The sequence below is a fragment of the Colobus angolensis genome, unplaced genomic scaffold, assembly GCF_000951035.1.
Source record: "Colobus angolensis palliatus isolate OR3802 unplaced genomic scaffold, Cang.pa_1.0 Scaffold423, whole genome shotgun sequence".
NCBI classification, from domain to species: Eukaryota; Metazoa; Chordata; class Mammalia; order Primates; family Cercopithecidae; genus Colobus; species Colobus angolensis.
Genome location: NW_012117633.1, coordinates 188,383 through 203,249, shown reverse-complemented (window position 1 = coordinate 203,249; position 14,867 = coordinate 188,383). Strand labels below are relative to the sequence as shown.

Sequence of the window (14,867 nt, the reverse complement as noted above, 5' to 3'; positions counted from 1 at the left end):
ACCTGGGAACTTAGCAGATGGACTGGAAGGTACTCAAAGACCAGTTGGCTGAGAAGTCATTCCAAATGGGAGTTGACAGAGCCAAATCCTGAGCTCTGACCATCATACCGTTCTGGCCAGCAGCCCTGGGCAGGCAGGGCCTGAAACACAAGGAAAGGGCCATTCTCATCCAGTGAAGTGGAGTGACCACCCACAGTAGAGACTGCAAACATAGGACATGCTTATGTCTTCCCTGCCTTTGCCCTTGACAGACATGACCAATCAATCCATGTGCTTTTCCCCAGAACACCCAATCACAGCTTCAGAACCACAGCATATTCCTCTGGGAAGCCACTAGCACCAAATTTGTTGCCAGGAGTTGAAACCAAATTTGTCATCCCTGACCAGGCTGTAGTGTAGACCGGGGATTTGGCTGTGCAGACAAGACCTCCCAGGGAGTGGCTCTGGCTGAAGGTGCTCACATGCACACATTCTGTCCATGAGCCTCCCCCAACACATACCACCAGCCACCAAGACGAGGGAGGGAAGCCACCTCTCCCCTTCAAAGTATATATATATATATACTTCAATATAAGGTTTTTTGTTTTTTTTTTTAACTTCTTTTTTGAAAAGGAGTCTCACCTGTTGCCCAGGCTGGAGTGCAATGGCACGATCTCAGCTTACTGCAACCTCTGTCTCCCAGGTTCAAGCAATTCTCCTGCCTCAGCCTCCCGAGTAGCTGGGATTATAGGCGCCTGCCACCATGCCTGGCTAACTTGTATATTTTTAGTAGAGACGGGGTTTCACCATGTTGGCCAGGCTGGTCTCAAACTCCTGACCTCAGGTGATCCACCCGCCTCAGCCTCCCAAAGTGCTGGGATTACAGGCGTGAGCCACTGCGCCCACATGCCTGGCTAACTTGTATATTTTTAGTAGAGACGGGGTTTCACCATGTTGGCCAGGCTGGTCTCAAACTCCTGACCTCAGGTGATCCACCTGCCTCAGCCTCCCAAAGTGCTGGGATTACAGGCGTGAGCCACCACACTAAGCCGGGTTTTTTTTAACTTCTAATCAGTGTATTTGAATGTGTTACAATATGCCTATTGATATGAGGCCCTTGTGTCTGGTCCACGCAGAGACCATATTGGTTCGATCAAACTTTGGCTGCCTTGCATTTAGAACGGGCCACGGCTCCCAGTAGGCTCTCACTCAACAGTTGTTTCTTGGGTATCTACCAGGTGCTAGACACTGGCCCAGATGCTTGAGACATAATGAGAGAAAACAGATCTAGTTGCCTGCTCTCATGGAGTTCAGCATCAAGTGAGATAGACAACAATCACACAAACCTGACAGGAATAACTACAGATAGCCAATCAACAACAACTGGGAGGAAAATAAACAGGGTGATATGGAAGAGAACATGGAGTGAGGGGTGGAATTTTCTGAGCTAAGGGAAGGTCTGAATGATGGCAAGAAAGCAGCTACGGATGATCAGATGGGTGAGTCTGGTGGAGGGTGAGGCACGTGCAAAGACCCTGGGGTGAGAAAGAGTCTGGTGGGTTTGAGGAGCAGGATGGGGAGTGAAGAGAGTGCCCGGGGGTGCAGGTTCTCTTGGGGCCCAGGGAGGACGGTGGACTATTCTCTGGGGAGCTGCTCCCACCTGTGCCCCACACTTTGCACTCACGCGCTCTCAATCAGCTGCTCCAGGTCTTGCACCTTGCGGCTCAGATCCTCAGCCGGCGGGAAACTCTTGCCCACTTTCATAAAGAGGGCTGCGATCTTGTTGCTGCGTAGAAAGCCGGCTGCCCGCCGCCGAAGCCCATGCAGGACGCAGGCCTCCACAGCCGCTGTGGGGACATGGCAGTCAGCAGGCCCTGCCCTGCCCATGCTCCCCAGCACCCAGCATGTCCCAGAGCTTCTGTCAGACACAGGAACCTTGGAGAGCCCTCTCAATCTTCTTACCCTCTGTCTTAGCCCAGAGATGGGGAGCTCAGACTTGTATAGGTGCACAATCAACGTTTATTGAAAAAGTGATTATATAAGAAGTACTCCTTATTAGGCATCTGCTGGGTGTCAGATAATTGTTAAGATTTACCTTTCCTAATTCTTCTGACTAAACCCATGAAGTAAGAGCTCTAAAGAGCAAACCAGCGCTCTCAGGGGGCAGAGCTTGACCAAGGTTATGCTATGTGCAAGGAGAAACATTGACAAGTTTTGGTCTCATCATTTTGGGTTTTTTTGTTGTTGTTTTGTTTTTTTGTGTTAGAAAACAGTCTGTTTTGAATGAATGATCAAATATTGCCTACTCTGCCCACAGATTTAAAATATTCCAGGAGACGATCTCTTAGATATCTTACTTTTAACTTACATATGCAGTACTTTTCATTTGCTTATGGTGATGTAAGTGAGCTGTCTATTCAGGCTTTGTAGACATTGTTTAATCCTTCCTGGCAATGGCTTATAAGAAACAATGGACAAAAGAAACCTCAAGGAGATTCTTCGGGTTTCATTTAGTGCCATCAAATTTCTCCCACCCAAATACTTTTGAGTAGAGCTACCGAATTATTATACTATTTTTATCACTTTTATTCCTCTAAGTTAATTGGTAAGTATGCTAGCAAGTCTTAAGATGGACATGCATACAATTTTATTTGGAAATAAAAATATTGGGGAACACATAAAAAGCTGGGAATACAAATATATGTATATATACACATACATACATGTATCTAATTATGTGTGTGTGTATGCGTGTACAGCTATATGTTTACATAAAGACATCCCACTTATAAAAATAAGATCTTCATTTTGGGAGGCCAAGGAGAGAGGAATGTTTGAACCTAGGAATTCAAGACCAGCCCTGACAACATGGTAAGACTCCGTCTTTACAGAAAATTTAAAAATTTGCCAGGTGTAGTGGCACATACTTGTGGTCCCAGCTACTCGGGAAGCTGAGGTGGGAGGAACGTTTGAGCCTAGGAGGTTGAAGCTGCAGTGAGCTATGATTGCACCACTGCACTCCAGCCTGGGTGACAGAATGAGATCCTGTCTCAAAAAAAGAAAAAATAGAAAGATCTTGCTCAAAGTCAATTCAAGAAAGTGGCAGAGGTGGATCCAGGTCTGCCTGGCTGAAAAGGGGGTGAACTGAGGTCCGTGGCCTCCCGGGACACGGTGTGTGCTCAGCATGTTGTGGGCCCCGTGGGGTGGTGCCCCCAGCCATTTGGACGGCAGCTAATGGGCTGGCCAGCTGTCCTAGCTCAGGCCTCTCCACAGGACCAAGATCACGGGAGGGGAATTCGAACATGTACTTCATTATGAGACACTCCAATTAATAAATTAAGACATTTTCAGGGAGATAGAAAGACTCCCACTTCTATGTACACACTGATTATCCTGACCTCAGAGACATTCAGAACCCATCTCTAGCCATTCTTAAAGTACAGCAAGAGCCTGGCCATGGGGTTATTTCTGGAAGCTTGTGAGCAGAGCTGGTTCAAGGAGACATGTCTGAGTCACACTGCCCTGGGCCTGCCTGCTTTGCTGAGCCAGATGGACATGATCCTTCAGGCTATGTCACGGGCTCTTAGTTCCCTTTTTAAAAAAGTCCCCATCTACCCTCTCCCTTTATCTAGCAATAGCCACAGGCAGAATGATGGACAGGGAGCCCATTCCTCAGACGCAAGACCGTGTGTCACTGGAGGCATGGTCAGTGTGAACGGTGCCCACGGGGAGGGGAAGACAATCAACTCCTCCAGTGTTAACCATACTGACCTCTTCATGGGGTACAGAAGTCACTTTTAATTATTTATCTACACTGTTCTGTATTTTCAAATTCTCTAGTGGAGTCCCCCTTTGGAATCCAAAACTAACTTCAGAGTCATAAAGCAAAACAGTGGCTCAAAGATGCCACTTCCCTGAGGCAGCCCACAGAGAAAGAAGCCACTTTCCCAGGCCACAGACTCACCACAGAAGGAGATGATGTGGCTGCTGTCTTCGTGGACAAACTTGCGTGTCACAGCCTCCTCCATGATCTGCTTCACCTGGAAGGCAGAGGCGACCGGAGGGGAAGAGGTCCAAGGTGACCAAGGTGACCTGGTAGGTGCCCCAAAAGGGCTGCATTCCTCCCCACAAGGCCTTTCGGGCTGTTTGGGATGTTTTGATACCTACTTTCCTTCCCCCTCCTCACCTTGTCTTTTGGAGGTCTGAGGCCTGCTTCCCATTTTATCTGAGCTCCATGCTTCCCATTTTATCAATTATTTGTTCAGGTCCTTTGCATAGTAGGCTGCTGCTTCTCTTAGGGTTCACGTAAAATGTCATCTCTTTTCCTGACCATACTGTCTAAGGCAGACCCTTCCCCAATCCCATCCCCTATCTTAGTTCCTGTAGGGCATTCACCATTATTCCCATTCTTTTTTTTTTTAGACAGAGTTTTGTTCTTGTGGCCCTGGTTGGAGTGCAATGGTGCCATCTCAGCTCACCACAACCTCTGCCTCCTGGGTTCAAGCCATTCTCCTGCCTCTGCCTTCCAAGTAGCTGGGATTACAGGCGCCCGCCACCATGTCTGATTAATTTTTCTATTTTTAGTGGAGAAGGGGTTTCACTATGTTGTCTTGGACTTCTGACCTCAAGTGATCTGCCCGCCTCGGCCTCCAAAAGTGCTGGGATTACAGGGGTGAGCCGCCGCACCCAGTCTACCACTATTCCCATTTTATTTGTTGATTTGTTGGCCGTCTGTTTCTCTCTTTGAGAATTTAAGTTCCTCAAGGGCAGAAACTTCATCTGCCTCATTCACTGCTGAATTTGCACAGCCTAGAACAGTGCCTGGCACAGGGCAGATGCTCAATCAACATTTTCTAAATGGATGAATGAATGAATCAGTGTATGAATGAAAGAATAAGATATATAAAGGAATCAAGAAAGTGCAGGGTAAAAAAACTGCCCTGGAATCAGGTAGACCTGAGTTCAAATCCCTGCTTGGAGACTTCCCAAACGGGTTTCTGATCTTATTTTGGGAAACGGATGCTCAGCGAGATAAAGGCACTTACCCAGGTAGGCAGAGCTGGCTGTCAGAGACAGGTTCCAGCTCAAGACAGACACCCAGGCTGTGTGCTCTTCCCAGAGCACTCGCTCCCTTAAGAATTCTCACCTGAGTGCCTCTAATGTGCCAGGCACGGGGACACAGTGCCAAAGGGCAGCTGTGCCTCTGCTCGTGGTGTTGATCCTCTGGCAGCCTGAACACCCTTCTGCTCCACTGGATTCTGGGCCCAATTCTGCCCAGAGTCACTGTGAGATTTAAGCGAAGTCCGTCTCCTCTCTGGGCCTCAGTTACCCCACTTTGAGGTTGAGGAGGTTGGAAAACACAATCCCAAAGGCCTGTTTCAGCTCTACATCACCCTGAGGGTTCTGATGCTGGGGTAAATAAAGCAAAGTTCTGAGTTACCCCCACCCAGTGGGTTCCCATGCCCTTTCCCACTGTCCTGTGGTCCATCCAGACTCCACCAGGCCAGCACATCCATGCATCCATCTGAGAGCTGTCCCAGGCCCTCCCTGCCCGCTCTCCCTGCCTTCTGGTTACCTCCTGGAGATGAACACAGAGTTCAGTGCATCCCTGCCACCTTCTCTGCAGAAACACATGGTGGTGTCCCCCCAGAACTGGCTCACCACCCCCACCCCACACAACCAAGTCAGCACCAGCCCTGTGAACAGCTCCCGATCTCAGCACTCCACCAACTCCAAGCTGGGCATTGCCTGCAGCATTTCTTTTTTCTTTTTTTTTTTGAGACAGAGTCTCGCTCTGTCGCCCAGGCTGGAGTGCAATGGCGCGATCTCCGCTCACTGCAAGCTCCGCCTCCCAGGTTCACGCCATTCTCCTGCCTCAGCCTCCTGAGTAGCTGGCAGTACAGATGCCCGCCACCACGCCTGGCTAATTTTTTGTGTGTTTTTAGTGGAGACGGGGTTTCACCGTGTTAGCCAGGATGGTCTCAAAGTCCTGCCCTTGTGATCCTCCCGCCTCAGTCTCCCAAAGTGCTCGGATTACAGGCTTGAGCCACTGTGCCTGGCCACCTGCAGCATTTCTAACCCTGAAAACTATCTAAGGAGGCCCATGAAGTTGGTTCATTTTGCAGATGTGGAAACTGAGTCTCATGGAGGCAAAGTGGCCCACCCAAGGTCACAGAGTAGGAAGGAGCACAGTAGAAATTCAAACTTACCACTTTTTTTTTCTCCCTGTACAGGCTCCTGCTGCTGTATCTTGGCTCTTCTCACTATTAGCTGTGTTTCCTCAGGCAAATCATGTCACTTCTCTGAACCTTAGTTTTCTCCTTGGTTTAAAAGGTTATAGAAATAGCACCAGCTTCAAGGCGCTTGGGAAGGCTGAACAAGATAATGATCATCGTGTACTGAGCATAGAGCCTGGCACGCAATGAATGTCTGCAAAGTGTGCTGCAAATAAATTTCGGCTGCATGCAGGTCATCAGCTCCACCTGAAACCTTACCTGGCCTCCCACCACCATTATTTTGGACCTGGCTGGAATGCCATGGTTCAGGACATCAAATTCCCCTGCTTGGGTTACTAGAGAAGCTGCTTTTGAAACACCCATCAGGCTGGGCGCGGTGGCTCACACTTGTAATCCCAGCACTTCGGGAGGCAGAGGCGGGTGGATCACGAGGTCAGGAGATCGAGACCATCCTGGCTAATACGGTGAAACCCCATCTCTACTAAAAATACAAAAAAAATTTAGCTGGGCTTGGTGGCAGGCCTGTAGTCCCAGCTACTCGGGAGGCTGAGGCAGGAGAATGGCTTGAACCTGGGAGGCGGAGGTTGCAGTGAGCCAAGATCGCGCCACTGCACTCCAGCCTAGGTGACAGGGCGAGACTCCGTCTTGAAAAAAAAAAAAGAAAAGAAACACCTATCAGACTGTAACTTTGGTCAGCACTTATTTTCCCTACCAGGCTCTGATCCCCATGAGGGCAAGCACTCTGTGTTTCCTTGCTTTATGGCTATGGTGCCAACAACTACCTCGAGTTCCAGCACATGGTATGTGCTCAATAAAGTTCTCTTTGCAAATGAATGGCTCAAAGAATCATGACTGACCTCAGGCTTTGGTAGAGTATTTCATTTGAAAAAAAAAATATTTTCTTGTGGCCGGGCGCGGTGGCTCAAGCCTGTAATCCCAGCACTTTGGGAAGCCAAGACGGGCGGATCACGAGGTCAGGAGATCGAGACCATCCTGGCTAACACGGTGAAACCCCGTCTCTACTAAAAATACAAAAAGCTAGCCAGGCGAGGTGGTGGGCGCCTGTAGTCCCAGCTACTCGGGAGGCTGAGGCAGGAGAAAGGCGTAAACCCGGGAGGCGCAGCTTGCAGTGAGCTGAGATCCGGCCACTGTACTCCAGCCTGGGAGACAGAGCCAGACTCCATCTCAAAAAAAAAAAAAAAAAAAAAAAAATTTCTTGTAAACATAATTGGGGGTAATAGAGCAGTAACATTATCATCTCTATTTGTCAGGGGAGGAAACAGAGGCCCAGAGAGGTGGCGTAATCTGTTTGGGGTCACACAGCAGATGAGGACTGGATTTGGCGTTTGAACCCAGGTTTGTCTGACTCCAGGGGCTGAGCTCCTTCTGCAACATGTCATGAAGCCCACGTGGTCTCAGGGCATTTGCACACCTCTCTCCTCTCTGCAGGAATCTGCCTCCTTCTTTCCTTTGCTCCTCTACGGCAGGACATGTTGATGCTGAGAAACTGCCAGAAGGCAGTTGCCAAGCACCCAATCCCTGATGACATTTGGGAATATAGCAGCAGAGGGAGTGAGTTCAGGCTCAGTCATAGATGGTAGAGGACTTCCAGGGAGGCACTGGGGGTGGGAATTCCAGGCAGCTGGGTCAGGTGCACTTTCACGAATGCACATGGTTAATTAAGAACTGAGAATTTGGGGACAGACAGACCTGGGTTCAAATCTTGGATGAGCCACTTATCACAACTTGGACAAATTCCTTTACCCCCTTAGGATAACAGTACTCAGGAGGCAGAAGGTGCAGTGAGCCGAGATCACGCCACTGCACTCCAGCCTGGCGACAGAGCAAGACCCCATCTCAGGAAAAATAAATAAATAAATAAAATAAAAATAAAAAATAAAAAAATAAAGCACCAACTTCTAAAAATTCAGTCAAATATGTTGGCTATACCTTCAAAATGTCTTCAGATTCCAACTGCTTCTCAGCCCCTCCACCACCACTTCCCAGTCCAAGTCACCATCACCTCTCCGCTGAATCAATGCTGCAGACTCTTACCAGTCTCCCTGCAACCACTTCTAAGAAGCTTACTTTAATGCAGCCAGAAGGATCTCGTTAAAAGGTAAGCCAATAGAACAACCAGACAGAATATCAATAAGGAAACAAAGGCCTTGAGCAACACTATAAACCAACAATTGGACTTAACAGACATGTACAGAACACTCCACCCAACGATGGCAGGACGCACACTTTTCTCAAGTGCACATGGGACACTCTCCAGGAGAGAGAATATCTTTCATAAATTTTTTTCTAAAAATTAAATTATACAAAGCATCTTTCTCATTAACAATGGAACGAAACAAGAAATCAACAGCAGAAGGAAAACTACGAAATCCACAAATAAGAGTCATAAATAACGTACTCTTAAGTAACAAATGGGTCAAAGAAGAAATCTCAAGGGAAATTAGAAAATATATTGAGATAAACACAAAAACACAACATGTCCAAACCTATGGGCTGCTATAAAAGCAGTGCTAAGAAGGAACTTACAGCTGGAAATGCTTACATTAAAATAAAAAAGATCTCAAAGAAACAAGTTACCTGCACACCTTAAGGAACAAGAAAAAGAAGAACAAACTAAATCCAAAGCTAGCAGAAAGAAGGAAATAATAAAGATTAGGCTGGGCATGGTGGCTCACACCTGTAATCCCAGCACTTTGGGAGGCTGATGTGGGCGGATCACCTGAGGTCAGCAGTTCAAGACCAGCCTGGTCAACATGGTGAAACCCCGTCTCTACTAAAATACAAAAATTAGCCAGGCACGATGGTGGATGTCTGTAATTCCAGCTACTTGGGAGACTGAGGTGGGACAATCACTTGAACCCGGGAGGTGGAGGTTGCAGTGAGCTGAGATCGTACCATTGCACTTTAGCCTTGGTGACAGAGTGAGACTCCATCTCAAAATATATACATAAAAATTAAAAATTTAAAAATAAAGATTAGGGCAGCCATAAATGAAAGAGAATTTAACAACAGAGAAAACTAACAAAGTCAAGAGATGGTTTGTCCAAAAGATCCAACAAAACTGACAAACCGCTAACTGGATTGACTAAGAACAAAAAAGAATTCTCAAAATTAAAATCAGAAATGAAAATGAGGACATTACAACTGATGCCGTAGAAAAAAGCATTATAAGAGAATACTAAATGTGTGTCAACAAATTGGATAACTTAGATAAGATGAATAAATTCTTAGAATACACAATATACAAACTAAATCATGAAGAAATAGAAAATCTTAACAGACCTATCATAGCAGGGAGATGCTGTCAGTAAGCTAAAACCTTCCAATAATGAAAAGCTCAGGACCACATGGCTTCACTGCTGAATTCTACCAAACATTGAAAGAATTAAACTAATTCTCAAATTCTTCCAAAAATATTAATGAGGCAGGAACACTTCCAAACTCATTTTATAAGGTCAGGATTACCTTGAAACCAAAGCCAGTCGCAAAAAAACTACAGACCAATATCTATGATAAATATGTATGCAAGAATCCTCAACAAAATACTAAAAACAGAATTCAACAGCATATTAAAAGAATATGGTCAGGCACTGTGCAGTGGCTCATGCCTATAGTCCCAGCAATTTGGGAGACTGAGGCAAAAGGATCACTTGGGCCCAGGAGTTTGAAACCAGCCTGGGCAACATAGTGAAACCTCGCTTCTACAAAAAAATACAAAAATACAAAAACTAGCCAGGCATGGTGGCATGTGCCTGCAATCCAGCTACTTGAGAGACTGAGGTGGCAGGATAACTTGAGCCCAGGAGGCTGACGTTGCAGTGAGCCATGATCACACCACTGCACTCCAGCTTGGGCAAATGAATAAGACTCTATCTCAAAATAAAAACAAGACAAATAAATGGAAAGGCATCCTCTGTTTATGGTTTACGAGACTTAATATTGCTAAAATGATATTACCAAAGTAAAAGGCAGATTTAATAAAATTTATATCAAAATCCCAATGGTGCTTTTCTTTTTTGCAGAAACATAAATATCTATCCTAAAATTAATATCAAGGAATGTCTCATGGAACCCTGACTACCAAACAGTTTTGAAAAATAATCTCGAAAAATCTTCAGCAAGAATGAAGTTCAAGATCTCACACTTCCTGATTTAAAAACTTTTAACAAAACTACAGAAATCAAAACAGTATGGTACTGGCATTAAAAAACACACACACACATTTAGACAAATGGAATAGAGAGCCCAGAACTAAAACCTCACATATATAATCAAATTATTTTTGTCAAGGGTGCCATGCCCATTCAAAGAAGAAAGTGAAACCGACCCAATTGTCCCATAAACTCTTCTTTTTGATAAGCATAGAAATTGACCCTTGTGGTCTTAAAAAGCTTGAAACTTGTATTTATCTGAGTTCCTTCCTCAGAAAAGGTCCTTCAGGCCTCTCAAAAAAAGTATCAAAGAACTGAAACTCACCAGATCACAGATGGTGGGGGACCCCCTCATTCACCATGATTGCTTCCTTGTCACTCCCTACTTCTTGTTTTCTTACACATTGTGGCATTTCTTCCTGGCTATATAAACACCTAGTTTTAGTCAGTCAGGGAGATGGATCTGAGGCTGAGCTCCCATCTCTTCAGCTGCAGCACCTGATTAAAGCCTTCTTCCTTGGCAATACTTGTCATCTCAGCGATTGACTTTCTGTGCAAAGAGCAGCAGGACCTAGACCAAACCCCTGGTGTTTTGGTAACAAAAGGATAGTCTTTTCAACAAATAAGTGTTGGGAAAACTGGATAGCTACATACAAAAGAATAAAATTGGACCCTCACCTTATACCACATACAGAAATTAAAGTAAAATGGACCAAAGACTTCAATACAAGCTAAAACTATAAAAATCCTACAAGAACAGGGGAAAAGCTTCATGACATTGGATTTGACAATGATTTCTTGGATATGACACCAAATGCATGAGCAACAAAACTAAAAATAGATAAACTGGACAGCAAAGTTAAAACCTTTTGTGGATCAAAGGACACAACAGTGAAAAGGGCAACCCATGAAATAGAAGAAAGTATTTGCAAATCATATATGTGATAAAGGGTTAATGTCCAGTATATATGAAGAACTGCTACTCAACAACAACGAACAACCGAATTCAAAAATGGACAAAGGACCTGAATAGGCATTTCTCTGAAGAAGATACGCAAATAGCGAACAAGTACATGGAAAGATGCTCAATGTCATTAATCATTAGGGAAATGCAAATCAAAACCACTCACACCTATTAGGATGGCTGCTATGAAAAAACAGAAAGTAAGTGTTGGTGGGGATGTGGAGAAACTGGAGCCCTTGTGCAATGATCAGGTGAAATGGTGCAGCTGCTATGGTAGACAGGATGGTGGTTCTTCAAAAGATTAACCATACGATTAGCATATGATCCAGTCATTCCACTTATGGGCATACACCCAAAAGAACTGAAGGCAAAGTCTCAAAGTCATATTTGTATATCCATGTTCACAGCAGTATTATTCACAGTAGCCAAAAGCTGGAAGCAACCCAAGTGTCCATCGATGGCTGAATGGTAGACAAAATGTGGTCTACACACACGATGGAATACTATCCGGCCTTAAAAAGGAAGGAAATTCTGACACATGCCAAAATATTAATGAACCTTGAGGACACTGTGCTAAGTGAAATAATCTAGATGCAAAAGAACAAATGCCGCAGGATTTCACTTATAAGAGGTACTTAGTCAAATTTAAAGAGAAAGAAAGGAGAATGACAGTTGCCAGGGGCTGGGGAGAGGAGAAATGGGGAGGTATTATTTAATGGGCATAGAGTTTATCTTTTGAAAAGAGATCTGGAGGTTGGCACATACACTTAAACATGGTTAAGAAGGCAAATTTTATATTATGTATATTTTACCATTTTAAAATGTGCATATGGTATGTATTCACATAGTATAAATAAACGAATATTTTTCAGTTTTCTACCCAGAACTCTCCTGTGACTCCCATCTCACCCAGAGTGACAACTCAGGTCCTCACCACCTCACACAAGGAGGCCCCTCTGCTGACCTCCCAAGTCCCTTTCCCCTATCCCAACACCTGCTCTACACACACAGGCTTCCTTGCTGCTTGCCCACCTCCACAGGCAGAGCCCATCTCATGCCCTTTGCAATTCCTGTTCCCTCTGACTGGAATGCTCTTTCTCCAGCAATCTCAACTCTTTCTTCAAATGTCACCTTCCCTGATCATCCTATTTAGAACTGCAACTCCCCCACCTGCACCCCACTTGATACCCAACATACCCCTTTTTCTACCTTTTCTCTCTCCATAGTCCTTCACGTGTCCACCACGCTACATGATTTTGCTGATTTACCTTATTCCCTAACTCTCTGCTTTAGTGGCCTCTACACTCTATGAGGTCGGGAATTCATCTCTGCCATCTGGTGATGCTCTACTCCCAAGACCCAGCAGAGTACCTGGCACAGAGCAGGCACTCAGTATCTATCTGTTGAATGAATGGGGAGTTTAGACGAGGCGATGCGGGTAAAGCGTTTAGCAGAGGGCTTGATACACGGTGTGTGCTCAACACTCAGTAGCATTTGAATAATGATAATAGAGACACCCCTGCTGCCCTGGAACAAGTTACATCTGGTCTGTGCATCCCACCTCCCTGCATCAGGCATGTTTATGCAGGTAAAAATCAAGTTAAGAAGAAACAGTAAAATTAACTTTGCAGGGGAAACACTGCCACTATTGGCAGTATGGAGCAGGTATGAAAAGAGCTTTGCCTAGGAGGAAAGGTGGGGGAGGAGGCGATAGGCAGGTTGAACGCAGGGAACAACTAGTATATCTTGAGTGAGTCGCAGTTTGCAAAGCTCTCTCCTGCCTACCTTGCCTCACAACATCAGGTGAATACAACCCCCGCTGGCAGAGGAGGCAACTGAGACTCAAGAGGGCAGGGGACATTCCTCTAAATCAGCATAACCAGGAAGATCCAGGGCCAGGCCTGACATCCAAGACTTTAGACTCCAAAACAGAGGACCAGCCTGGGCAACAAGAGTGAAACTCCATCTCAAAAAAAAAAAAGGAAATTTGATGTAGATACAAAGGGAAGATCATGTGAAGATCAGGGAGACGATGGCCACCTAGGAGCCAAGGAGGGAGGCTTGGATCAGATCCTTCCCTCACGGAGCTCAGGAGGAACCAGTCCTGCAGACACCTTGATCTTGAATTTCCATCTACAGAGCTGTGAGAAAATCAGTTTATGGCATTCAAGTTGCCCATTCCATATGCCCAGCAAAGTTTTTCTGTAAAGGTCTACAGAGCAAATAATTTCCGCTCTGTGGTTAATATGATCTCTATGTCAACTATTAAACTCTACCCTTGTAGCATGAAAGCAGCCATAGATAATACATAATGGGCATGGCTGTGTCCCAATAAAACTATTCACAAAACCAGTGGAGGGCTGGATTGGCTCCAGCAGGCCGGTCTACTTCGCAGCTCCAGCCAAGGAAACTGCTCCTCTATCCTGAGTCACAGCCCAGACGGCCTAATACTTAGGTGGTCTGCAGTCTGGGACAGCTCTTGGGATCAGTGCTGACGTGACTGACAACTCCTGTACACAGTGGCTGGCCCTCTCTGAAAGGTTGTAGCCATCCTGCCGACGTCCTCCTGTTCCTTGGAGTCAACCATCTGCTGTCACCTCCAGAGAGGCTCTGATGCAGGCATGCAGCCACCTGCCTGTGTCTTCCCTCATGGTGAGCACAGAGGCTACTGAGCCCCATCTGTTCCCTCCACAAAAGGAAGCTATGAGCTTGCTCAGGACATGTGGCAAACCCCTAGCTCTCTCCAGAGCACATGGTGGGAGGGTAGTAGGGGGAGGTGCCAGCCTTGGAAAGTTCTAGCTCTGTCACCAACTAGCAGACACCCTCAAGTGAGCACCACCACTCAGGGTCTCCCCACTTATTCCTCTGGCCTCAAAGACATGCCCACCTCCCACTGTCTGGCATGCCTTCACCCTCCATTCCTTTCCTTTGTTGTGCCTCTTCCACCCTCGGGAATCTGATCATGCAAAATGTCACCTCCCCCACTGCTATGGGCTTACCTGTGTTCCCTCCACCTCCATTCCATATGTGGAAATCTTTTTTTTTTTTTTTTTTGAGACGGAGTCTTGCTCTGTTTCCACGTTGGAGTGCAGTGGTGCAATCTCGGCTCACTGCAAGCTCCGCTTCCTGGGTTCAAGTGATTCTCCTGCCTCAGCCTCCCGAATAGCTGGGACTACAGGCACCCACCACTATGCCCGACTAATTTTTGTATTTTTAGCAGAGACAGGGTTTCATCATGTTGGCCAGGATGGTCTCAATCTCTTGACCTCATGATCCACCCGCCTCAGCCTCCCAAAGTGCTGGGATTACAGGCGTGAGTCACCGCGCCGGCCCACATATGGAAATCTTAACAGTACTATCTCAGAATGTGCTGTCTTTGGAGATTAGATCTTGACAGAGGTGACTAAGTTAAAATGAGGTCATTAGGGTGGCTCCTAATCCAATATGATTATAAGTGTCCTTATAAGAAGAGGAAATTGGCCAGGCACAGTGGCTCATGTCTGTAATCCCAGCACT

The 14,867-nt window shown here is 46.0% G+C and overlaps 1 protein-coding gene across 1 annotated transcript in view; it reads right to left on the bottom strand.

The window, feature by feature from the left end:
- Positions 1–14,867, bottom strand: part of SGSM1 (small G protein signaling modulator 1) — a 127,155-nt gene that overhangs the window by 86,026 nt on the left and 26,262 nt on the right. Inside the window, exons 2-3 of the mRNA XM_011956722.1 lie at positions 3,944–4,019; positions 1,664–1,826 (exon numbers count right to left, since the gene is read on the bottom strand). Coding sequence (XP_011812112.1) covers positions 1,664–1,826; positions 3,944–4,007 — 227 coding nt within the window. The 5' untranslated portion in view covers positions 4,008–4,019. The remainder of the gene's footprint in view (positions 1–1,663; positions 1,827–3,943; positions 4,020–14,867) is intronic.